This window comes from Vidua chalybeata, chromosome 22 (genome assembly GCF_026979565.1).
Source record: "Vidua chalybeata isolate OUT-0048 chromosome 22, bVidCha1 merged haplotype, whole genome shotgun sequence".
Taxonomy (NCBI): domain Eukaryota; kingdom Metazoa; phylum Chordata; class Aves; order Passeriformes; family Viduidae; genus Vidua; species Vidua chalybeata.
Genome location: NC_071551.1, coordinates 5,729,290 through 5,755,320, shown reverse-complemented (window position 1 = coordinate 5,755,320; position 26,031 = coordinate 5,729,290). Strand labels below are relative to the sequence as shown.

Sequence of the window (26,031 nt, the reverse complement as noted above, 5' to 3'; positions counted from 1 at the left end):
TAGCAAATTACCTCTGTGCTCAGGATAGGAGCAGATTTCATTAGGGCTGGATCACATAAAAGCTGACTTTGGAATTGCATTTGGAAATCCAAATGAAGAGGGAATAATTTTTGTGGCCATCTTACTGCCCTTCATTGGTGTAAACCAACTGTGTTGTCATTTGGAAAGGAATTGTAACTCCTATTTTTCCCTGCTTTTCCAAGTTACCTTTTTCAGCACAAAGTTCTCATCCATTCTGTGAAGTTCTGCAGACCTCATTATGGTATTGAGGAGTATCTTCTGTAGAGAAGTTCATTTGGAATTAACACTGAGCAGTAGACATTGCTTCTCAATTTGTATCCACAGTTAAATTTTGTGTGTTCATGTTTTCACTTAGAACTTTTTTCTAAACTATTTTTGAAAAGATGAGGAAAGAAGCCCAAATCCAGTCCTAGAAAATGTTGTTGGAAAGCCAATATCAAATCTATTTGCAGGGTTTCCTGCGCATCACTGTTAGTGATGTAGTTGCACAGTTTGACAACAGAGGGAAGAATTGCACAGCAGCAAGAGTCAGTTGTTCCCCACTGCTTTTTAGGTAGAGGCAGCTGGTTAATTTTATTTTGAGTGCTTTTATTTCCCTTGTACTCTTACTTTGAAAAAGCCTATGGTTTTTTTCCTTCAATTTTCCAGTCTTGGAAGTAGATAAAGTTCTGTACCTTCATTGTATTTCAAATTTGTGTTCCCCAATTAAAAATGGTTATTCCTGCTAAGAGTTTAAAATATATTTGATTTTTTCCTCTAAACCTTTTCAGATACAAAATGAGGGTTTGAAAGAATTTTTTTTTGTTAGGCAATGTCTTGTGTTTAATATTAATAATCAAAAAAGATCACTTGTTTAATTAGGAGTATATCATCTCCATCAGCCTGCAAGCAGCCAACTTGAACTCCTTAATAAGTTAACTGATGTGTGCTGTGAAATAAATTAAAAAATAACACTTTTCAATAAGCTCAGTAATTAAATAGTCAAACTTTTGTGGTGGCATTCCTCCTTCTAAGTAGCTGGGATCAATCCTGTAAGAACTTGCTTTCTTACGTTCCTTGTTTTATTTTGAAGTGTTCTAGAAACATGTCCCTGAAAATCTTCTTTGGGTTCATTTTGCCATGTGAAGGGATGAGATGCAAAGTCAGATGAGAGCTTTGTTCACACAACACTGACAATAAATTATTTCTTAATTCAAGGTATGCACTTACTGCCATTTCATGAATCTGATTATTGTTCAAGGTGGTTTCTTTGATCTGGTAGAGCTCTAGCTGGGGCTTGTAGCAGATAATGCTTCAAAATAACAATGATCTTGAAAACCCAAACTGCTTTTTATAGCCTGGCATTATCCTTGAGGGAGTTTTTGGGAAGGATGTCCCCTTTCATAAGGGGACATTCCTGCCTGCTCAGTTTTCCAGGGGTTGAGGTCTCTGGCAGCACAACCTTGTGGTGCATCAGCCACTTGTCCCAGTTTTGGATCCTCAGTGAAAAGAGTGTTTTATTCTCTCATAGAAATTTAATCCTAATGTGTAGTAATAATAGAATGTGTGCTATAAAGGTGTGTCTTGCAGGGATGGCTGTTTTCTCATTTTTTACCTTGGCCCTTTTTGGAGCCAGGGAATGGGAAATAGGGATTGATTTGCCTCAGCCCCTGCACTGAACTGTGGCAGTCCTGGGAATAAATTGTAGGGGTTCCCACTTTTTAAAGCTGCTCTATATTAAGCTCAGTTTTTGTTAGACTATTGCCTCACAAGTACATGATATAAAACCCTGCCTTTGATTTAATATTTATCATTAATTAGGGAGGTGACTTGCTCCTCTATTTACAGACTTCATCAGTACAAGCTGCTCGTTAACTTATCATTCACTTAATATTCCTCATGTCAGTGATAAGCTAATGTTCAGATCACAGATGTATTACATTCCCTCCATATGGTGCTTTGTCTAATGAATTAATTAACTATTTTGGAAAAAAAAATCCTTGTGGAGATTTTTTCCTCTTGGTGAAAAGTCACCCTAGAAATGATGGAAGGGTTTTCCATTGGTGTTTGTGGTTGAGCATATTACTTAAAAACTTAGCAAAATAACTGCAAGGTTCTCATTTTCATTTTCTTTGCACTTGAGAAAAGTTTGCTTTAAAGTTGACATTTGGCAGGTTTTGAAGAGTTGTGTGAGTCAAATGGCTATATCCAGTCTACATCTCTGTTCCAGCAGCTGTACCTTTACCACTTTGGGTGTGCAGTCCTTTAGCTGCTTTGAGAAGCTGGTTGGTTTTCTTTTTCCAAATTGGTAACAATTAGTTTAATAGTGCACTATCTGTTTCAAATGCTTGCACAGTAAACATTTGCTCATGCAAATAGAGTAGGTATGAATGTTTGGGGATTTGGCACTGTAGATATGTGGAATCACAGAAACTTCAATGCTTCCTTTGGAAGGACAAAAATAGAGGATCTAAAATCAGACCCAGTATTGCAGCCAGTGTTCACACATTGTGTGTCAGTAGCCTGTGAGTTTTGGCTTGCTCAATATAATGTTAAAATAATTTCTTGACAAAGAAACTTTTTACTACTTTATCATTTGACACAGAAAATATCTCTGTGTTTTTCTATTAAAAAAAAAGTCTTCATCTTTGAAGTGTGAATGTTTGAAAGATGAAAATCTAAGATACTTTTGCATTAATTCCTGAGGATTATAAATGTACAGTCTGCTTCATTCTGACAAAGTATCAATTATAAATCAAGTCTGTCAGAGTCTTTATACCTCCGTGTACCCCACAGTACCCACCTGTACCAGCTGTGGGAAGCTGCTGACCCTGGTGGTGTCACCCTTACAGCTGTGAGCAGCTCTAAAAGGGACCCCTGTGGCACAACACTTAATATTAAATATCAGACTCTCTAATTAGCCATTCACACAGAAGCTGCTCATCTGCATGTAAACAGCCACAAGGAAAGTAACTTGGAGTAGATGCTTGCGTTTGGCTTAAACAGATTAAATGATTTCTTGTTATGTTTAGAATATATTAAAAATCATTGTGGACCTGCACTTGACCTGCCTGAACAAAAGAAATATTTACTGTCAAGGTAAAAATGAAGTCAAATAATGTAGCTGTGCAGACTTGCAACACGTTGAATGTTGCATGTGTGAGGTGTTATCAGTACCAAACACGTCTCACGCTATCAGCACCGGCCATCCTTTGTGCATGTCCGTGCAAGGTGCCAGGGCGAGAGCAGCAGCGCCATTTCCCCGAGGAGCTGTTCCTTTAACAGCTCTGTCCCTCTCACCTGAGCCAGAGCAGCACGGAACTCTAACGGGATTATGATCATGTGAGGGAAAAGAGACAGGGCTGGAGGGAAGGGAGAGGCAGCGGTGAAAGCACATCCTGCCCCAGCCGTCACTCACTCACGGCCGTCTTAAAAAAATCCAAATCCCTGGGGATTGTGGCTGTGCGTTGATATTTAGGAAAGCAAGATTGTTCTGAGTCACAACTTGCTTACCCTGCTGTGTGTGGTGCTGCTGGGCTGCCATGCTGCTGCTTTACACCTTTCTGGTTTCTTCCCTAGAATCCATCTACCGCCGGGGAGCCCGAAGATGGAGGAAGCTGTACCGAGTGAATGGGCATTTGTTTCAAGCCAAACGTTTTAACAGAGTGAGTACTGTTGCATGAAACGTTGGGGTTTGCTCATGTTCTGTGCTCATTGTTTGCCTCAGTCTGTGCTTTTTCTGTGTTGGAGTGTTGGAAAGAAAGGAAAAGCAGGATGCTTGTTGATGTGACATTTCGGGCTCTCCGGTGTTATTCGAGTCATAACGTGCAGGCGAAACTTGGGAGTGTTTGAATTTGAGTTAATACAGGATTGGTGGAAATTATTTATTTTTAAAGTCTGAAATACCGTGTTTGTGACTGTTTAAGCTGATACATCCTTGGAGCAGCTTCTCCTCTCTCCTCTGCTGTGATTTTGGTTGCTTGTTAGCAAAATCTTTTACCTTCAGAACACTTTGCCATCTGTAAAAGTTACAGCTGCTGATGTGAGCTTTAACTGTTTAGTATCTGGGGTACTACACAATCTAAGAATTTTAAAAATATTTTTTTATTGAGCTAAAATACAACTGCATTTGGAGAGCCTGATTTAATCCACATAAGCAAGTGAATGTGGCTTTAAGGCTGAGACACCTCCTTCACTTATCCCATTATGCCTAAGTATTACAGCATATATATAAATGTGCTAGGGGGGAATTCCACACAAAACTGAGTGCACTCAGAAGAGTTAACTCTTTCATTCAGCAGGGACATGTTTTCTAAAAACTGAAATAAGAGTTTTTCTCTAAAGAGTTTTCCCACCCCAAAAATGAACTGAAAGAAGGAAAAGCCCCTTAAAACTCAGCATTTTATGTTAAAAATATCATATATATGAATTATCACATTAATTTGTATAACCTACTACAGGAATAAAGTATTTTAATTCATAGTATGAATGTATACTTTTTATTTGCTACATAATAACAACATATTTCCTTTGAAACATTACAAATGCATATTGCCACATTAATAATTCATAATGCTACAGATAATGATGTTTTATTTGCAATGAGGTAAATAGAGAATATACACAGAAATTTTGATACCTCATTAGATGCCCACATTAGGATATCACAATCCTAAACAAGACTGCTTTTCTACCTGCATACCAATGACATCATACAGAGCCAGAACACAATCACATCCAACTGAAGTTAGTAAGCAGGTTGATATAAACTGTAAAATGTGACATTAAAATGGATAAATTAATGACAAATTATGGTCATGTCTGTATTACTGAATTCAATATCAAATTTTAGTGTTGATGGAATTTTTAAGGTTGGAGTATTGCCTTAAGAATTCATTCCTGTTTCAAAGTAATCTTTTGCAACTTTTTCAGGTCATACAGATAAATGAACACATGCAAAAATTTAAACTTTAATCTTGTTGAACATAACATAAAGGTCAACTCTCTGATATGGCTTTGACTGCATGTGAGAGGTATTGAAAGGGTTACCTGAATTTCTGATGGAATTTAGGACCGGCCCCTACTTCCAGGGCCTGACAGGTTTTATTTAGTCTTAATACTACTGCTGCAAAACCTATAAAAGGATACTGAAGGAAGTCTGGTGGGCCAGGAATTTTGGAAGAGGTGGCAATAGATGTCCCAGGCTTCCTCTCATCAGGCAGTTTTTGGGTTGTTTTTCTTTCCTCTGGGCTGTGCAGTTTGGGTTTCTCCTGATTGAGGGGGATGGAAGGAAGTCTTGTTTTCTACAGCTACCAAAATACAACAAGAGCAATATAAAAATGCTTATTTGAAGAAATGCTCCATTCTCTGATCATTAGTTTTTGACTATTCTAGCACTACTAGCAGGGATTTTCAGGAGCTGAAGAGTTTTGGGCAGGAGTGTGTGTGACTCACTGGTGTGAGCATCTGGTGACCACAGTGGAACGGGCAGTGCCTGGGAGGAGCAGGCTGGCACTGGGGCTTTGGGACACAGCTTTGGGAGGTCTGTCTGAGCTGGGCTGGGAGCAGCAGGGCTCCTGTGCAGCTGCAGGGTGATGGACAATGCCTCAGCCTGCTACAGGAATGACTGCAGAGCATTGGCAGCCAGGGGATAACGAGTGAGCTTTATGTTGGGCCTGGGTGACTCCTTGCTGTGCAAGGATCTCAGATTGTTGTTTGACCATAGCAACATACACTGGAACAATGATTTAAAAACCTCTCCTGTTAAAGTCAGCAGCAGGATGTCTGGCTTCTTCATTTACCCTCATTTTGATTTAACTCACATGCTCTTTTCTTACATATGTAAAAACACCATAGGTTTTTGATGCTTAGTGCAACACAGGCTTGATATCAGACATAATTAATGGGTTTTAATTATGCAAAGGTTCTACCACTGTTGAAATGTATAGGTGTAGATGTAGAACACTTTTTATACATTGTCTGCTTAACATTTTGTGCCAGTGTTCTCCAACACAGTCAGTTTGGGTGCTTCTTATACATAATTGTGTAGTACAAACTTCTGGCAGTTCTGTTTGGGTGACCTCTGTCAAAACCTGAGATTGTAAATAGACTTGTTCTCTAAAAATGATTTGCTAATGTCACACTGTAATGTGTTCCATATGCTTGAGGTATTTGTTTTCCTCACATTCATTTAAAAAGAACTGCATTTAGCTGAATTCTGGGTGTGAAGTGTAACCTTCAGCTATTATTGTAATTCTGGACATTCTAAAATTATTACTGAACATCTGTTAGGTGACTGGGATGGGCTCTTGCTGCTAGAGAACTGCTCACTTCCAGCAGGGATTGATCCTGGCATTGATGATGTGCATTGTGGCTTGCAGAGAGCGTACTGTGGCCAGTGCAGCGAAAGGATATGGGGGCTCGCAAGGCAAGGCTACAAGTGTATCAACTGCAAGCTGTTGGTCCATAAACGTTGTCACATCCTTGTCCCACTGACCTGCAAAAGGCATATGGTGAGTGTGTGTTCTGGCCAGGGCTGAGGGGTGCCACTCTGGCCTGTGCTGCTGTTGGTAGTTGTGTCCTGAGTAATGAAATGTGGGCATGGCTGGGCATTTGTAACACCTGGGAGTATTTGGGATTCAGTTTCTGTGGAGGACAAACCTTTGGATTGTGAGCAGAAAGAAAGCTTGTGATGTGACTTCAGTGTGCTCAAGCTTGAATTTGACTTCTCCGTTAGACACTGACAACCTCAGAAGTTATTCCTTTTAGCCTCTGGGAATGTTTTAAGAACTAAGGCACTGATATAATTTCTGCCCTGCTCTTTTCAGAAAGGCTTATTGCTTTCCTGTTCCTGCCACCTCAGTTTCTCCAGTACTGTTTCTCTTCCTCTCCATGGCCCTCAGTCCACTGCCAATGCTGGTGTCTTTCCTAGGCTTTAAGCATCAAAATATTTACACATCTGTGTATCTGAATTTTAGCCCTTTCCTGTATTCATCCCCAGTATTTCACTGGTGGTTGTATCATGTTTTTTTGTTTTTTTTTTTTTACTTAAACCAGTATTTTTCTTTGCTGGTATTGTATGTAACTTGCCTTGACATTACCAATTCTTTGCCAATTACTTTCTTCATGCTGCTGTACTTCCTGGAATAGTCCTACTTGTCTGGGGGATGAACCCAGGGTCCAAATGCAATATAAAATACCTGTTATTTTGGTCTTCACTAATTTATGCATGATGAGCAACAATTCATGTATTTATTAAGCAGGAAAGGAATATGCCAGTGCTCTAAATGGAGTGTGTACCATCATGCTGAAGTGTTCACTTGGTTGTAGTTCCATGTGAAACACTCAGAGGTCTTTAAGTAAAATAAAATTTTGAGCTTTGCTGTAAAATAGAAGATGTAGCATTGAGGTTTTGGTAGGCTGGTTTTACCATGCATTACAAAATGTTAATATTTGGACATGTAGTCTCCAGAATGCAGTTTTCATTGTGGAAGAGGTGAGGATCTCCTGGATTTTCAGGCTGGGCACTCAGGGGCTGCATGCCCAGTGGGGTTTGTCTGTGTGACCTGTGTGTTTGGCAGGATTCGGTCATGCCTTCCCAGGAACCTCGCTTAGATGACAAAAACGATGAGGCTGATCTCCCTTCAGAAGACACTGATGGAAGTGAGTGCTTTGTTACTTTAGAACCCCTCTTGCCCTCATTTTTTCCTCTTCCTGTTTACAAAAGTGGAAAAATGTGGTCAACTGTCTAGTAATATTTAAAGCAAACTGGCCATAAGCTACTAAATAGCTTTCTGTTTATTGATTTTTAAAACTGTTTCAATGAAGGCCTTTATAACCACACTACTTTGATTTCTTTTCCAGTTCCCTACATTCCTTCAAACCGGAAACATGACACCATTAAAGATGACTCTGAGGTATGTTCTTAAAATATTTTTACAATTTGTATTTATGTACTCCAAATAACAGAACTAACTAGGTTGGAAAAGACCTTTGAGATCAAGTCCAGCCTAACCATTCAACTTTTTATAAAATAGCTGAATATTTGTTTCTGTTGCCCTTTTCAAAAGTCTGTTTTTTTTTTTTTTTTTCTGAACGTTGATAATTTTTTTAAAGCATTTTTACTGGACTTTTTTCAGATTTCTTCTGTGTTAAGCTGTTGTCATTCCACTCATAATCCAAGATACCTTTTAACATTTTTGTTTTCTCACTTCCATTTGTTGAAATAACAGTGATTTAGCAGAGGGTTTGACTTTTATGGTCCTTACAACAAATGGTGGCTTTGCCATTGCCTTGTCTGCTGTCCCTAATGGATGCTCACCCTTTGTCACCCTCAGGCTATTGGTGTGGAACTTGGTTCAGTCTGGTAATCCATTAACTGCCCAGCTCTCTGAGAGGGTTCATAGAAATAATACCTGAGCATTTATACACAGCTCTTGTGGAAACACAAGTAGAATAAAAGAAACTCTTTCTTTCAGGTCTTTTGTAGAAGATCTGACTCAATCTCTGCACATCAACAATGTTATTCCTTTAGAGCAGTCAGAAAAATCCGAATATGCTTCAATTCTAAAGGTCTTAAAGACATTTCTTTTAAGAATGCTCCTGGCATGTTTAAAATAAATAGGATGCACTCTGCAGAACACTGGTAGTTGTTCTGGTGTTCCCCTCTGAGCAAAGCTGCACCTTTCTCCTTTGCCTCCACTACAATGCTTGTCACTAGCATTCCTTTCACACTTGAGTAGCTCCTGGGTGACTGCCTTATTTTCAGTCATGTAGCTACACATTTTTATCTCAAATTCAGAAATGGAAGGGTAAAAATTAAAAGCACATCAAAGAATTTTAATCACTCACTTTGGCTGTGGTCAGTGCTCATGTTTGTGTTGAAATGTGGTAGGTGCTGTTTGCTCAAGTGTCCTGAATTATGCTGCTCTGATTGTCCCACCTTGCCTTTGAGCTGTACTGAAATGATTTAAGGTATCCTACAGAAAGGAGTTGGTGTTCTGGGAGCTTTGTCTAGAATCTTTAAGCTTAGAGCAATCTCTTCTAATAGCAGTCAATCCTAGATCAAGAGTCTTTATATAAACGCTTTCCACAGTTCTGCAGAATGCTGATCTGTCTGCAAGTACAGTAGTGTGAGGTCAGATAAAAATAGGCCACAGAAGCGTGTCAAAGCCTTGGGTAGATTGGTAAAACCTGAAAGTCCAAGTACCTGCTGCATTCATCTCGTTCAGCTGCTCCATCTTCAGTCACATGTTTTCACATCTAATTCCAGCAAACAGCCAAGATGATAAAATTTCTCTTTTTTTAATAATGAATTTCAAAATAACCTTCTTCATAGTGGAATATTTCCTGCAAATTCTCAGACTTGAGAAATTGAGATCTGCTTCTGTGTATTCCCAGGAACCTGTAAGAAATCTTAATTTTCATTAAAATTATAGTGAACTGAACAGAGGCAGTTGTTGCCTAAACTGAAACCAAGACAGGTACATTCATTAGCAAATTAGTGATTCCTTATTAATCTTCTTTTCAGATAGCCTTTATTAATTTGTGCTGTATCTGTCAGAATATGAACAATGCTCCTCACTTTGTACAAAGGATACAATGTACATGGCTTGAGGTTCAGGAATTTGGATAAACCTCATTTTTCAAGGCACTGCCTTCTGCTTTCTAGCAGGGAATATGAAAATGATTAGTTGGATGAACTACTGCCTTGAAAAAAACAGTAACTTTTAGTTAGAGCAAACCCAATGGAAACCAAACATTTCTGAACAAATGTGTTCCAATCAGCATCCAGCCTTGGGTGCCAGTGCCAAGCAAAGTCAGCAAATTCTGTCCATTGCTTAAAGATCTCTCTGCTTTAATAGTTACTTGCTATGGAAATGTCTTCAGTTTCTAGCATCTGTTTCTTTTTATACAGGATCTCAAACCAGTCATTGATGGAATGGATGGAATTAAGATTTCTCAGGGGCTTGGACTCCAGGACTTTGATTTAATCCGAGTTATCGGCCGTGGAAGTTATGCCAAAGTTCTTCTAGTTCGGTTAAAAAAAAATGATCAGATCTATGCTATGAAAGTAGTGAAAAAAGAACTGGTCCATGATGATGAGGTAAAAGTCTGTGTTAATTGCATTCTTTTACATACTATAAAAACTTACTATGCTTTAACAAAAACCATTCAACTAAGCAAGAAGCTCATGTTTCAGACAACTTCTCTGGCAGAGAAGTTTTTCTGACTTTTGAGCTCGTTTGTCATCAACTCTGCATGGAGCACCAGGATGAAATCTGACAGAAATGTCCCTCATTTTAATAACAACTAACAATTACTAATAGTCTTGGTAGAAATCATGTATTAAACATTCCAACCTGGATGTGCTAATCTGTAAGTGATGAGATAAATGGGTTGGAATTTGTGCACTTAATTTTAAAAGAAAGCAAATGTGTTTTCCAAGGCAAAAGCATTGTCTGTGTGTCAGAAAAGGAGCTGAAACTTTGTTTTTACACTCATGCTGGCCGAGCCTATGTGCAAGTGACTCAGTATTCTGAAATATTTCTTCCATGAGTTTAAAAATTATGCTACTGCCATTTGAGACCCCTGTGTTTTTGTCTGCCACAGAAATCTGCTGCATTTCTCCAGTATTCTCAAAATCCTTTAGGTTTTTTTTTTTTTTTTTTAATATAAGATCTCAAATGCAGTTTTTGGGGAAAATTGAAAATTAAAAAGGGAAAGGTTTTGGTTTTTTTTTTAATCTTTTTCCTATAATACACTTTTTCAAAACTAGGATTTTGTGCAAAAAACATCAAAACACTATTTTAAAGTGCTCTTTGCGTTGGTAGTTTCAATCAGTTGCTCTGTCATCTCTGTCATTATCCCAGAGACTGAGCTTAGTTCTCCTAAAATCCCTTGGCTCTCTCATTTATTTGATGTTTCCTTTTTATGAACCAAGATGAGGCTGTTGTGTGGTTTATTTACTGTTTTCCTTTTTAACATGTGTTTTTCCAAGAAGGTGGGAGCCAAAGCCAAGTCCTGTTTAATGAGTTGTGCAGCTGTTTGAGAAGCAGAGGTAGATGAGAAAAGGCTTTCTGGAATTGTGGCTCTCATAATTACATAGAAGATAGAGCTAATTGGTTTTTCTTTTCTCTAAGATAGGCTGTATAATGAAATTCAGGGAATTGATAGGAAATTCACTGAATTCTGTGAGTGCATGAGATATTGCAAGTAATGGAAATTTCACCTTAGAAGTGTTCCACAAAGAAAGAAAATCAATTACATAGCAAGTACCAGCATGTTTAAATTAGCTGGTGCTTTCCAGGGTATGGCTGCTAGTGGAGAGAAGTGAGATGGAGGGAAATCAAATACTTGGCTTCTGTTCAGTTTTGTTAAGCTTAGTTTTGTTAAGTGGAGCACTGGTATAATCCTAATGCCAAGTGCACTAATGAAGAGGTAATTTAAAGACTCTTAAAGAGAAGCTCATTTAGTTAAACCAAGAAGAAGTGAACATATTTAGTGCTTTATTCAGAATTGGATTTTTGGCTCTGGATTTTGGTCTGGACTCAGGTTTGCCCCTCCAAGGTGATGTATCTTCACAAGGGTCCACACACAAAACCTAACAGGTTTATTTAATTGGATGGTGGTGACAGTTCTTGGTTTCCTCTGAGACTTCAGTGTCAGCATCCCTCCCTGACAGGAAGGTCTCATTTCAGTCTCTCTATTTATTGTGTCCAGATTGGTTGGGAAGCTCGTACTGTCTGTGGTAAATGGAGAATTTTTAGAACAATTATAATTCTATAATTCTAAACCCAGCTGTCTGTGATGTTTAAATTGTGTGTGGTTATATGAAATAAAGCTTAAGTGCTTTGTTAGCACAGCTCTTTTTGCAGCACTGTGCCAGTATCATGCAAACTCTGGTAGGTTTTTATGATGTGGTTTTGCACTGGGTATTCAGGACTTCTCCCTGTTGAAGGATTAAAGGTATCTGTGATACTTTTAATGATTTTGGCTGGACCAACTAAGCAGGTTTTGGTAGTTTCATTGAGTTAAAATTGAATTTCAGACGAGGAGATGAAGTTCAGTTCACTTGAACCTTTTAAAAGCTGGAGATTCACATTGCTTGTGTTACTGGCATGAGCTGCTTCAGCAGCTTTGGGATCATTTATCTAAGAACTGAATTTATTTCCATGCAGCAGTGTGAGCAGTTTATCAAATACTGCAGATTTATTTTATTAACAATGGTTTAGATTTTTGTGCAGGCTTTCCTTAAATGGTTAAATAACTTCTGAATATATAACTGATTGACAATGTTTTATAATTTCCTCCAGATTTTGAGGGGTCCTTGCCTTTCTGAAGAACAATGCCAGTGTGTGTAAGGCAGGACTGTGATGTTCACAGGTGTTTTTCTGGGAATACCCACAGTGGTTATCCAGCAGAAGTTCTGATTGTTCAATTACTCTATTTCAGGATATTGATTGGGTACAGACAGAGAAACATGTGTTTGAACAGGCATCCAGTAACCCATTCCTAGTTGGTTTACATTCATGCTTTCAAACAACAAGTCGGTAAGAAAGATCTGAAATTCTTTTTTTTTTTCTTGAGAATCTTGATCATTGTACTAAACTGCTTCCCCTAAAGCAAATGTAACCACTGCCATGACACAGCCAGGAGTTTTTGGAAGGAATTATCAGCATTGTCAAAGATTCAGTGCTGCAGCAAAGTCAGTTCTAGGGGGTAGCTCAGGCAGGGGTGTGGAGAAGAGTGTGGTGTTCTGGGTCAGAGCTGGAGGGAGAGGAGGAGCTGTCCTGCCTTCCTGAGCACAGCCCTGTGACATGGGGAACACAGAGCTTCCCAACAGTTTACAGCAGCTTCTGCTGAGGAGGCCAGATCAGTTCTCAGCAGTTCACTGTTCCTAAAGAGCCTGAGAGCTGGGCTGCCCAGCAATAACCTTTTAATAATAATGAAAACCCCTACCTGCATTGTGGTATTGTTACCTAGGAGGTTTAAAAGCCTTTAGCACATATCAAAGCAGTGTGTGATTTTGAGAAAGTGCTTATTTAACTCTTAACTTAGAAATACTAATTCCTTGTCCCTGTGTGCACAATCCAAACTGGTTTATTTGCTGCTTATTTTGCAATTGGAATATGAAGAAAACAAGAACTTTCATGTCCCTGCCTGAGTATGTTACTGGGGAATTGGGATGTGGTTTGGGATTTTTTTTGTTTTCACAGGCACCTGTTTGCTGTTACACTTTTATAATGCCCCATGCCACATATGTCATAATCAGAAAATTGTCATTCTATCCAACTTACTTGCAGTGAGTGCAAAGTCTTAAAGTTTTCATGGGTTATCCAGTCATTTATCCTTAAGAATAATCACCTGTTTGTTGCAATGTGTATTGTCAAGTTTTAAAATACAAAGCCATGCACTGTACCTTTTCTTCAGTCCCCAAAATTTCACCTCCCTAATGGTTAGAGCCAGAGGAAATATTCCTAGCAGGGAAAACAGAGATGAAGGAGGTAAAGGAGCTGTATCAGTGTTCTGAAGGTACATGGACCAAGGAGTGTTTGGAAGCAGGGAGAAAGAAATCAAGAATGATCTCCAGAGGTCACTGAGTGAGGATTTGACCAAAACAAACTCATCAGAAAAAATAAACAAACAAACCTTTAGACAACTGAGAAACTGTTGGGAAAGGCTCTTAAGTTAAACCAACATTCCCAAACACCTTCTCACCAAAGTCAAAGTAGAGTTGTACACCTGATATAAAAATTCAAGTGGTCAGGCAGGGCGAGGTATTGAGAAGGAGGGTTCTTGTAACTACTGAAACCCAGAGAAAGGCTGAGTCAGCAGCAGGATCCTGTGCATTCCTCTTTGGCAGCTACTCTGACAGAGCTGAGGAGCAGAAATAGGAAAAAAAAAAAACCCATGCTGAACATAATCAAAGCTTTCTGTATTCCTGGTGTATCTTTATGAGTCCTGCTTTTCCAGCCCAGCTGCTTCTTGCAGTGAAACTCTAGATTTTGTGGGTAACTTCAGCCATTTGCCATGGATATAACCATAATGTCATGAATTCACCATTTGATTATAGCTGCAATGTTATAAAATCATAATTATGACCTCATTTGCATCAAGCAGGAAAAGCACAAAGCTGATTCCAAGTGAATAAATTCATCAACATCAGATTGTGTTAAGTGGCCCAAAGAAAATGAGTTGTAATAGAAAAGGTTGTGACAAGGGTACTAATGGGGAGAAAGCTGCAAAAAATGCTCTTCCTCTTGAATACAGTTTTAAATAAGTTTTTAACACAAATGTATACCCAAATGTGAGGCTAATTGATGCTGTATGTAGCTGTTTGTTGTTTCAGATACTGTTGATGCTTGTTTCATTATTGTAATAAAATATATGCCCTGGACTTGCCCAGATAAGTGTCTTCCAAGGATGGCAACAAGCTGAAACCTCCATCCTGTGAAACTGGTGGTGTTTCAGTAAATCCTTCTAAACCCAGCAAGGCCTGCCACTTGTGAGACTCTTGAACATGACAAGGAACTTGGAATTGCAAGTTCTGAATGATGATGAAACATTGGGGATTCTAAATAGGATAGGAAAGCTGGAAGCTTTCAGGAGTGCTCTAATAAAATACTCGTGGCATTGTTATGTATTTTGTTTGCCACTTATTTAATTTCAATTTAGCATTTATCTTCTTGTGGGGAGGCCACTCAGAGTCCTGCCAGCTGGATTTTGTCCAATAGATTTTCCTGGTTTAACACTTTTTACGTGTTTTACATGAAGAATCCTTTTCCAAAGAAAAGGATTAATAAAATCACCAGCTAGAGTGATCTGAGGGCCTGGAGCATGTGTTCTCCAAAAGGAGTTTTCCAGTGTGTGGATGTGTGGAAAGGAGCTTTCAGCTCATGGAAAATGAGGTGTACAAGGAAATGCTGCTCCCTGGGCCAGCCCAACCTTCCCCAGCAGCTCTGTTCCTATCCTGAGCTCTCTCTGACCTTGGCAGCATTGCCTGGATCATATTTTCCCAAGGATGAAAGCTCTCCTGCAAACTGTAACAGAAATCCTTCTATCTGCCCAATTCCACCTGGATCTCTGTCCCCTGCTGACTTTTCCCTGGTGTGGAGCAGCCTGGTTCAAACACTCATTCTCCAGAGGAAAAAATGAGCCCAGAACTTCCATCTGGTGCCTGTGTTGTGTACAGTGTCACACTTGTTTAATTCATATAATTCTGTATGAATATAATTATTAATTATAATTAATTAATACAGATAAAGGTGGCAGCATTTAAATAAAGAGAGTGTTCCTACATAATATACATCAAATAAGTGCTTTTTTTTTCCTTCGTAAGTAGCTTTGTAACTATAAGAAATCTAGAAGTCATAATCAAGAGTGGAACTGAAAATGGCTCAGATGGGAAGAACAGAAACAGTTTTTCTGGAGAGTTTCCTTGGACTGCATGAATTGTGTTCTCTCATTTCAGATTGTTCCTTGTCATAGAGTATGTGAATGGGGGAGACCTCATGTTCCATATGCAACGGCAGAGGAAACTTCCTGAGGAACATGCAAGGTATTTCCTGACACAGGGCACCTGTTTGCTTCTCTTCTGCTGCTTTAGGGACTTGGATTCTTAAGTTTAGAATGTCCTGCCTGGGAAGAAATGAAATTTTTTTTTTTTTGAAGGCTATGAATATTTTTAGAGGGCAAGCAGTTCATCAGTAGTAGCAGTTATTCCAATTTACTCCTTTTTATTGCTTTTATTTAGGTGATGCCTCTTTGATCTGTTGATGGAACATGTAATATTCTACCTAATTTGCTCTGATGTTGAAATAATACAGTGTTGGTGGGAGAAGATTGAAAATTCAGTTTGCATGGCCCTGCACTACACAAAGTTTCACTGTTACTCTGAATAAGAGGAAAATAAAGATCTTCCATCTTGTTACGTAGAATTTTCAGAAAAAAAAAATCTGTGGAATAAAGAATAAATATTTTCCTAATTAGTAGAATGAAAAAAAAAAATCTCATTTTTATTTAGGGAATGGTCTTATAAGAGGTCAGTGTCCTTATCAATAAATACAGCTTGGGTTTTTTATGCTATTGATACATAAAAGTTGGCTGTAGAATGATGTTTTAAGAACAGATATTTAAATTGCTCCAACTTTTGTACTATCTTAATGCTACTATGAACTTTCTCCTTCTTAATTTCAGGTTTTATGCTGCTGAAATTTGTATTGCTCTAAACTTCCTACATGAAAGAGGCATCATCTACAGAGATTTAAAGCTGGACAATGTTCTCTTAGATGCAGAGGGTCATATAAAATTGACAGATTATGGCATGTGCAAGGTAGGATTTTCCTGACCTTTCTTCTGTCACTCTTCTGAACACTAAGAAAATTCATTTTTATATTAACACTGGTGTTACTGAGCCCAGAATTTGGTTGTGGAATTGGAAGTTTATTCTGAAAAAACTTGACTGTTGACTAGAAGCACATTTGGAACTCAATTGTAATAGATTTTTTTTTTTGCCTGACATTTGAAAAGGACTTCCAAATTGTTTAACTGATTTCTAAATGTATCTGTAATTAGTAAGCAAAATATTGTTACATACAGGTTGTAACTCAGTTTTAATCAACTTTACAGAAGAGGAGCTGTGGAGTCCTAGGCCATTTTGAGCACAATGAGTCTTTATTTTGTGAAAGGAAGCTCTTTAAACTCTCTGAGTAACTTGGGGTTTTAAGTCTAATTAAAGGAAATACCCAGAAAAGGAGGTCAGGTTTTAATTTCTGAAATGCTTTCTGCATGTAGGAAGGTTTGGGCCCAGGTGACACTACAAGCACTTTCTGTGGGACACCAAATTACATTGCACCAGAGATCCTCAGAGGAGAAGAATATGGTAAGTCATGACTAAACAAGCTATACTTACAATAAATATAGCTATAGCTTGGTTCAAGTACAATTAATTTTTTGACTTACACATTTCTATGTTAATATATAATAAAACTTGAGTACTTGTTGTAGAGTTTAATTTTTTTCCTGAAATAAAGGGGTTTTTTTCTCTTCCTATCACTTATTTCAGCTTCTTTTAAGTCATACTTGGCCTGAAAAATATTTATTAAATGATATTATAGGAAAGCATTTAAACTGCAGCTTTGCTGCCTGCAGACACCTCTGATTTCCCCTACATTTGTCATCCCAGTTGAGAAAACTCAGACTCAGCCAGTGCTGGTGTAAATCATGTCAGGGATTTCAGTATGTCCTGGGGTGACTTTATGATGCTTGTATCCCCATCTGCCTGTTTAGCCCAGAAATAAGTTTAATGGGCATTTTATGATGCCCATTTGTCTCTTTAGCCCAGAAATCAGTTTTCCACTTTGCTCCAAGGAAAGATTTTCCTGACCTGGTTGAGGGAGGAGCCGCTGGAATCTGCGTTCTAGAGGAACCCCTTCAGAGGTTCTCTCCCAGATCTGCCCTAAACCAGGACACCAAAAATGCCCTAAAACCAGGCCACCAATCTTGATTTGTGTGAGAGAGAAGATCAAATCCCAAGGAGTGCTGGCTGAGAAAGCTCTGTGTGCCCCTTGCAGGGTTCAGTGTGGACTGGTGGGCACTGGGGGTGCTGATGTTCGAGATGATGGCGGGGAGGTCCCCGTTCGACATCATCACTGACAATCCAGACATGAACACTGAAGATTACCTCTTCCAAGGTACAGCCTTTGGGGCTTGGGTTGGTTTTGGGGGGACACAATCCAAATGGACAGTTTGCATAGCAGAGCTGGGGTTTCCTTTCCCAGTGTTACCCCACAATGCTGCCAACTCCATAACAGGCAAAACTTCTCTAAAGTAGTTCCTGCAGTTCTGTAACACAATCTGTCATATTCTTCTTGAAGGGCCTGATATAAAATCAATTTCTGTTTAAAATCACACTTTTCTCACAATATACTGAGGACTGAAAGATTTCTTTTCTGTTTACACAACAAATAATAAAAGGTGATGAAGGTAGCATGTCCCTAAGGAAATCTTGCCATGTCAATAGAACAATGCCTTGAGTTCCTGTAGCTCCTTTTGTTTGCATTATTTTAAAAAATTACTTTATCTTCCATTTTCTAACTGGTACCATACTGAAATGATAAGTGTTTGTATTGAATTCATGGTCAATGTCACAAACCAAAACCCAACATTGCTGTTTTTAAACCTGTCACAGTTATTCTGGAGAAGCCAATCCGGATTCCAAGGTTTCTTTCTGTCAAGGCTTCCCACGTGTTAAAAGGATTTTTAAACAAGGTAAATAACATTCTCTTATTTTTAGCATCTGAAAGCTGGAAGCCAGAGCTTCCTGTTGAAAGTGATACAGTTAAGAAGTTAATCTGCTTACTATTTAGAAAATCTATAAAACCTCGGTATCCTCTATGTTAAAACCCCACTTAGACTCAAAATTACTGAGGGAATACCACAGCATAGGCTTTTGATGTTCAACTTGGTGAAGGCTTTTAAAAAATACCTGTAGCTTTGTTTATAAACTCTTTTCTGTAATATTTACTACTCATTTAATTAAGCTGATTGAAATCTGAAGAACCATTATCATGAATGGAGAAAAGGTGGCTATGTATTATTTTAAGAAGTTGTAGAAGATAATTTAAAAATTAAGTTTCAAACAGATTTTACTTTAAAAAAAAAAAACAACAACAAATTAAGCATCCCTTGCTAGCCATAGTGTGTTTATCCCAGCAGAGTTTGCACAGTCATGGAAATGCTGGAGTCATCTCTGTGGGCTTTTGGCAAACGTGGGCTGTAAGTGGCTTGGAGTGTGTAATTCCAGTGTCTGTGTTTTCCACAGGATCCCAAAGAAAGGCTTGGCTGTCAGCCCCAGACAGGATTTGCTGATATCAAGTCTCACACGTTTTTCCGCAGCATAGACTGGGATCTGGTAAAAATCACTCCTTGTGTTTCTGGGTGTTCAAAAGGAACTATTCATTCATTTATTAGTTATGTGCTTATGAACAGCCCTGTTGCAAACAGGGAAAATGAATTCTAGAAATGTCAAAGTAGTGGTCCTAGTACATCAAAACCCAGCTGAATTTACCAGTTCTGTGGCTCCTAAAATCAGTAGGATTATTCAGGTGGGTGTCAGGGTTTAGTGACCTCAGGAGGAGTGAGCAGGATCAGTCCCTTTTGTTAGGGATGTGGCAGGAGGGCAGTGGGCTTATTTATAAAGGGGATCTGATTACAGTTTGCATGTTTTCTTTAGTACTGCTGAGGTTGAGGGAGGTTTTTGGTTCATGATGAAGGAGATAACTTGGATTTCAGTGAGTTTTCAAGCAAATATTGTATCAAAATTGGGTTTTTAAATCTTCTGCTACTTGGTAATTGTGTTACCTTCTGTCTCCAGTGCAGAACCATCCCAGATATGCCATTATAACAGTTATTGACACTGGTTTTTAAATCTTCTGCTACTTGGTAATTGTGTTACCTTCTGTCTCCAGTGCAGAAACCATCCCAGAAATGCCATAATATCATTTATTGACATTTCAGCAATAAAGCTGTGAAGTCTGGAGCACTTCCCTGTCAGCATTACATTTTTAATAGGTAGTTAACAATTGAAAAGTGTGTCTGTAGTATTTCCATAGTCTGGGAAGGCTGCAGGAAGTGTAGGAAGAGGCAGCACTAACATGAAAGAGTTCAGATGAGAGAAAGCTGCACAGTTTCATTTTCCCTTTGAAGCTGCTGCTCTGAATTTCATTGTAACATTCTTCAGAGAACACAGTGCAGAAGGAATTTGTGCTTTAAAAGACCTGGTGTTTACAAAATTATCCCAGTAATGAGGGCTGTCTTTAATTTTGTCAGATATCCCTTGCTTGGAGTTCTCCCTTCAACCTTAGAGGAGTTTCTTTTGGTTTGCTGTTGGTTTTGGGGTTTTGTTTTTTTTTTTTGCTATCTTGTGGTGCCCCAGTGCAGCTCACCTGGGGGTGTGCAGCAGAACATCACGTCCTGCAGTTTCTGCTTTCCAGGTTTTTGAGAGAGAGGGAAAAAGACAACTGTTGGATTTGTATTTTGTTTATCTGTAGAAAAAACTCTTCATCAAAATTGGTACTTCTTGGTCAACGTTTATGCTGACTGAATTATTACATTTTCTAATATATTTTTATGGCTGAAAGCTTTAATATTAAATCCCTATTGTTTTTTTTTTAAAGGGAAGATTTAGGTGATGTGTTTTGTGACATGATTAGGACAGTACTGCTCAGGAAGATCAACATCAGATAAATGTGAAGTTAAATTTCTAATAAGTTTTGGCAAATGTACTCAGGAAAAAATGAAGAAATACTTGGAAAGCTTTTTTAGTTATTAGAATCTCCTCCTCACTGCCTGCATTTCAAAGAAAACATTTGGACTTAAAAGCTTCTCTAAATCTTTTCAAGTTGTAACCTAAGGAAACGAGTCTAACACCAACTTAAAACTTGTTCTGTGTGAAGCTTGAGCTAAATGGAAAAATAAATATAGGGAAAGTGAGCACACAGCCCAGGAACATTTTTCCTGGTGTTAGTCATCCAAAGTGTGTGGCACAGCCCAGAACACTTGAGATTGCTCACTCTGGTGTAGGATGGCTCAGCAGCATCCAGGGCAGCTCTTTTTTGGATTGTTTTGGGATATTCAGTCTATTCTTATCTCAGTGCCTGTTTTATGGTGTGTAACCATTGTATGCTGGAGTAAGAACTACAAAGCCAAAGCTCCTGTCTGCTGTGAGGGATTTTCTAGAGCTGCACCACCTGTTTTTTCACTCATTTTCTCAAGTTAAAGGGTGCAGGTTCTCTCTCTGACTGATTTAAGAGGGCTTTTATGCTGTGCTGAGTATAACAAAGGAAGAAGTCTGATGTTTAACCCCTTGTGGAACAATGCCTGGCTATTGGATGTGAGTGTGTGGCAACAACTCACAGGGACAGTCCTGCCACCTTGCTTCAGTTTTTAAATATTCATTTTGCTGATTCCTTCATGTTGCCATTCTTGTTTGGGAGGAGCTGGTTATTTCTTCCCCATGACTTTGATTTCATGGTGCTTTCCCAGACCTGATCATCGATGGGATGTTGATGTATTAATGCACCACCCTGTGATAGTTTCACAATTTCCTCCTATCTCCATCTGTACTTCCTGTGCTCTTGTCTGAAACCTGAAATCCAAGATTTTTCTGTGATTTATTCCCTGTTTTGTTTACTCTGTACCAAGCATCATGAGAGATCCTGGCCTTAAAATCAGGTTTTTATCTGATGTTGGTAATACAAGTGATCATTTTGGTCAGTGGTAACTACTACTCACTCTCCTCACAGTTACCTGTCCTAAATTAGATTATGGAGATTTGTAGCCTAGACAGTTTTTTTTAACTGAATATAAGTGTTAGAATTAGAATGTTGGTGATTGTGCTACTATGAATTGGACTATGTGACAGACTGCACACAAATGAGGAAGAAAAGTAGGTCGATTTCTCAGGAACAAAAGTAAATATATTGTGTTAATATATTGTGTTAACTACTGTATTGCAGCACTGTGAGGATTTATCAATCCTGAGTCTAATCTACCAATTTACAGAAAACCTAAAAAGCTGAATTATTTGTGGATTTTTATTTTAAAATGCAGAGCAGTAACTGTATTGGTGTCTGTTGCCTGGCTTGTAGGGCGTAGTGGTTGGTATTTTGATGTTCCTTGCCAATAGCATTTACAGCAGTTGGATTTGAGTTTCCTGAGGGATGCTGTAAGTCCTGCACACTGTAATTTTTTCCTTTCCCCCACATTTTGGGTAGCTGGAGAAGAAGCAGACGACGCCCCCGTTCCAGCCGCAGATCACGGACGATTACGGCTTGGATAACTTCGACACGCAGTTCACCAGCGAGCCCGTGCAGCTCACCCCAGATGATGAGTATGTGCTCTGCCCCACTCCAGCTGCATATCTAGGAATTCATTCATAGATTATCTGAAAATCACTAAGAGACTCTGTGTGTTGGTGTGGTTATTTTTTCTTTTCACAAATGGGACGGGACTGCTGGGCTTTGAGCTTTTATTGCAGCATCAGCCTCATTATGTGGTTGAGACAATAGCAAGATGGCAAAAGCTCACGTACAGCCAGCAGCAGCCAAAGATTTCTTTGACAGAATTCACCAGAATGACCAGGTTGGAAGAGACTTTAAAGATAATCGAGTCCAACCCAGCCCCAACACCTCAACTCAACCCTGGCACCCAGTGCCACATCCAGGCTTTGTTAAACACACCCAGGGATGGTGACTGCACCACCTCCCCGGGCAGCCATTCCAGAACTTCATCACCCTTTCTGTGAAAAGTTTTTTCCTAATATCCAACCTATATTTCCCTTGGTGCAGCTTGAGACTTTGTTAGAGAGCATCTTAAAAACCTTTTAGCCAGTAGCTTATTGCTAAAGCTTACAGATAGTTGTTTTAGCCAATTATACATACACCTGCTTCACACAATGTTTGCTTGTCTTCTTTCTATTAACACAGTACACCATTATTAGCTTAAAACCTTTTACTATCTTGCTTCTAAAAATCTTCTTACCTTTACTATTTCCCACAAGTACGTACTTGCCATTAGAACTTAGTCATGTTGCAGTAAGTTTGAAATTCTTTGTCTTGCATAACTTATTATATGATAAAAAACTACCCACTGTTCTGATAAACTAAACACTGCTCTCATTTGTTTTTCAGAGATATAATAAAGCGAATAGATCAGTCAGAATTTGAAGGATTTGAATATATTAATCCATTGTTGCTGTCAACAGAAGAAACAGTATGAAGGAATGACCTCGTTGGGGACAGTGTGAATGACATTAATTTATCCTTAACTACAGTATATGCATGCGAGGCTGGGACTGGTCACTTTGGATGGAGACCAATGATCTAAAAACAAATTTGCTGCTGAAAATCAAAGAAGAGAATTATGATTTTGGTGGGTGTCCTCTGCCACTTAGTGATTCTTAAGTTCTGGGCACTGACACAGCTGGCTTCATTAATGAAGGAATTTGCATTTTGTGCCTGTTTCATGAAGGATTGAAACATTCATTGCATCCCTGCAAAAGGAGATCATGAGAAACTTTGAGATCCACACACTTTCTACAAACAATTGATGCAATGAGCTCCCAGTTGAAGAGTATTACAGTGTAACATCATGAAGAATAAAATATATTACAGTGGTGTTGAAGCTTATTTTTGATGCCTTTTTTCACAAGTGGTACCTGTCTAAACATCTCAGATATATTTAAAAGGAGTTGTGTTTTATTAGCAATCCAAACATAAATTTGGGTACAGGTTTTAAGTGCCTAAATGGATAAACTGCATTGAAGGATTATTGTGTATCTGGGACATTCTTACACCTGGTAAGTTCTGCTTGTTAATATGAAGTAAAATTCCATCTGAAACATACAGTTCAAAGCTGCAGCCTGATGTTTAGTTGCATTTTTACAGAATTTGGAATGCAGAGTGACTCAGTGAGATTAATTCCAAATTAGAATTTACGGTATCAATTACAGAATCAGTTGTCTTAAACTCCAAATTTACCAAAATGTAGAGATTGAATAAAACTAAATTTGCACACAGAGGATTTCTGAACATACTTAAGCAGTGCCTACACCTACAATGATATTATGTTGTATATTAGATTTTTGAAAAGTATTTTTATCAACAGTACAAATATTCAGATGTAGAGCAAAAGCATAGTAAAGCATAGCCTTAAAGTAGTGAATCTAGAATAACCATAAGATAAAATCCACTTTCCTGATAAAGCACACCTCCTGCTTATGATAAACTGTCTGCTTACAGTTGCTCAGTGTGCATTAATAACTAATCATTCTGCAGCAGAGAATGGGATCTTTCAGCAAAATGATTTGCATCAAAGTAGTACAATTCTTTTAATGGCAGAAAAACAAATACCTAAGAAATTGGAAGAAGCAAAAGACAACTGTGGAATCCTTTCTGGTGGGAGCTGGGGGTGCCAGGGGAGGCAGGGGCAGGGGAGGACTCGGGAGCTGGAGGGGCCGGAGCCATCCCGAGCCCCCGGGGCTCAGCCCTGGGCCAGCAGCGAGGCTCTGCTGCCTCGGGCTGGGCTCCAGGGCAAACCAACCCTGCGCTGGCATCTCACCTGATTGGGTGTAAAACACAGGAGAAATTGTGACACTTTCACTTTCATTAACCTATGGTTTTCTCAGGGTACAGCATTGCATTAGGTGCTGAACATGACATCTTTGGGATTCACATCCAAGTCATGAGGTGCTAGGACCAGACTGCCAAAATATTGTTTGAAATAGTCAATTAATCATTGATTAACAATCTAGGTTTTGTATCCCCTCCTTAGCCACAATTATGCAGATCTGTGGTTGTTTAGTTCTATGAATCCCATTCAGGTTTCAGTTGTGGGTTTCTCTGTTGGACTGTAGCTTTTCATATTCAGCAAAATGTGTTTTAATCAACACTAAATAATTTAACTAGTAAAAAGTACTTGCCTCAAATGCCTGGACTTTAGATACTTTATTATCTACTAAAGGCAACATTACCTTTTAAATGTAATCTGACATTTTGTTTAGTTGCTCCTTTTTCCCCTTTTCCCTCTTATTTTATTTCCCCTAAGTAATTTCCCGTTCAGTGTTTTCAACTCCCCTGGTACTAAAGCTAATCAGTAGTGATCAGAGTGACTGCAGGCAGCTCATGAATGGAACTGTGACAGGTTAAGCTGTCCTTTGACATGCCAGGGCATGGAACTTTAAACTGGAAATATTAGAAATGTGGGTTGGGGTTTTTTTTAACCTTTTTTTCCAGGTTTCAGAACATTTTGGGAGGGAGGGAAGGAAGAATAGAAAGACACATTTTGCTAATCAAACATTGTAAAGACTACTTGATTTTTATTTAAGAATTTACAGGCATTTACAATGTTGCTGTGTTGCCAAATAGTTTGCTGGGTACAAGTTTGGTTGCTCATGTGCAAGTGTTTGAATAATGTTCTGTTCATGATGAAGGGGAAATTTTTTATATAAAGTACTTGTTTTATAAATAAAAGAAAATGAAGGATGTAATTAAATGTGTGGTTTGGAAAAAAATCCTAATATATTACAAATGGATCTGGTAATGATATATAGTTGTCTTATTTGAAATAGTAAATGAAAATTCTAGCTAATTTAATGATTGTAAAACAGTAAATATGTTCTTGTAGTTTTGTATAATTAATTAGTTGGGATCTTTGCTGACCAGTTTTAATTGTGCAGAAGATGGTATACTAATCCATAACAGCTGAGATCATTTATATTCTTGCACATCTATTAAAGACTTTAATGAAAAAGTTAACAGACTGTTATTATTTATCAGTGAACTGGGCTATGTCCAACCTCTGAAACAGACCCCACTGTAAATGAAATCTCTAGGAGCCTCCCTGTAGTTTTATACTGTACTCTGTGTTTATTCTTTATCTGGATCCCAGCTCAGCTGCACGTTTTGAGGTCCAGGGCCCAGGGAAATGAACCAGAGCAGGTTGGTGATCTGATCCCTCGGTTTGTGGTTCCTGAACTGTCACTAAATGTCATGTATTGTCATTCCCAGGCTTAGCAAGTGTTCCCCTGCTCCTCTTGAGACCAAAAGAGCAGCTGAGCTGCTGAGCCCCTCCCAGCCCCAGCAGGCTCTGGGCTGGTCCCTGCTCTGAGCCCTTGATGGTGGCCGGGGGGGGCTGTGTGCAGCTGCTACCAAAACCGGCTCTTCTGGCTGTGTTAGATCTCACTTTGCAGCTCAGCACTGTGACATGGCAAAAGTGTTCCTTCTGCAGCCTAATTATTAATTATTATATTAATTATATATTAATTACCTATTCTAACACTAATACTTGATTTCAAAACCTGCACTGTAAGGTTATGAATTTAACTGGGCTCCTTCAGAAACATAAAAACCCCACACCCTTTACTTGGTCTGGGCTGTGTGTTTTCTCTTGAATGGCTACACTCCCAGAATCAATTGTACATTTATATTTTCTTACTTAGGTATTAAAACAACAAAAAAAGCCAAATTCAAA

The 26,031-nt window shown here is 38.7% G+C and overlaps 1 protein-coding gene across 3 annotated transcripts in view; it reads left to right on the top strand.

Annotated features, from left to right (window-relative positions):
• PRKCZ (protein kinase C zeta) overlaps positions 1 to 23,189 on the top strand; it is a 39,314-nt gene extending 16,125 nt beyond the window's left edge. For all 3 annotated transcript variants that reach the window (XM_053962881.1, XM_053962882.1, XM_053962883.1), the window contains 14 exons: positions 3,580 to 3,665; positions 6,381 to 6,512; positions 7,581 to 7,662; positions 7,864 to 7,916; positions 9,917 to 10,105; positions 12,454 to 12,551; positions 15,473 to 15,559; positions 16,198 to 16,333; positions 16,795 to 16,882; positions 17,574 to 17,693; positions 18,191 to 18,270; positions 18,824 to 18,913; positions 21,777 to 21,892; positions 22,692 to 23,189. In XM_053962881.1, the coding sequence (XP_053818856.1) occupies positions 3,580 to 3,665; positions 6,381 to 6,512; positions 7,581 to 7,662; positions 7,864 to 7,916; positions 9,917 to 10,105; positions 12,454 to 12,551; positions 15,473 to 15,559; positions 16,198 to 16,333; positions 16,795 to 16,882; positions 17,574 to 17,693; positions 18,191 to 18,270; positions 18,824 to 18,913; positions 21,777 to 21,892; positions 22,692 to 22,779 (1,445 nt within the window). In that variant the 3' untranslated portion in view covers positions 22,780 to 23,189. The remainder of the gene's footprint in view (positions 1 to 3,579; positions 3,666 to 6,380; positions 6,513 to 7,580; positions 7,663 to 7,863; positions 7,917 to 9,916; positions 10,106 to 12,453; positions 12,552 to 15,472; positions 15,560 to 16,197; positions 16,334 to 16,794; positions 16,883 to 17,573; positions 17,694 to 18,190; positions 18,271 to 18,823; positions 18,914 to 21,776; positions 21,893 to 22,691) is intronic.
• The last annotated feature ends 2,842 nt before the right edge of the window (positions 23,190 to 26,031 follow it).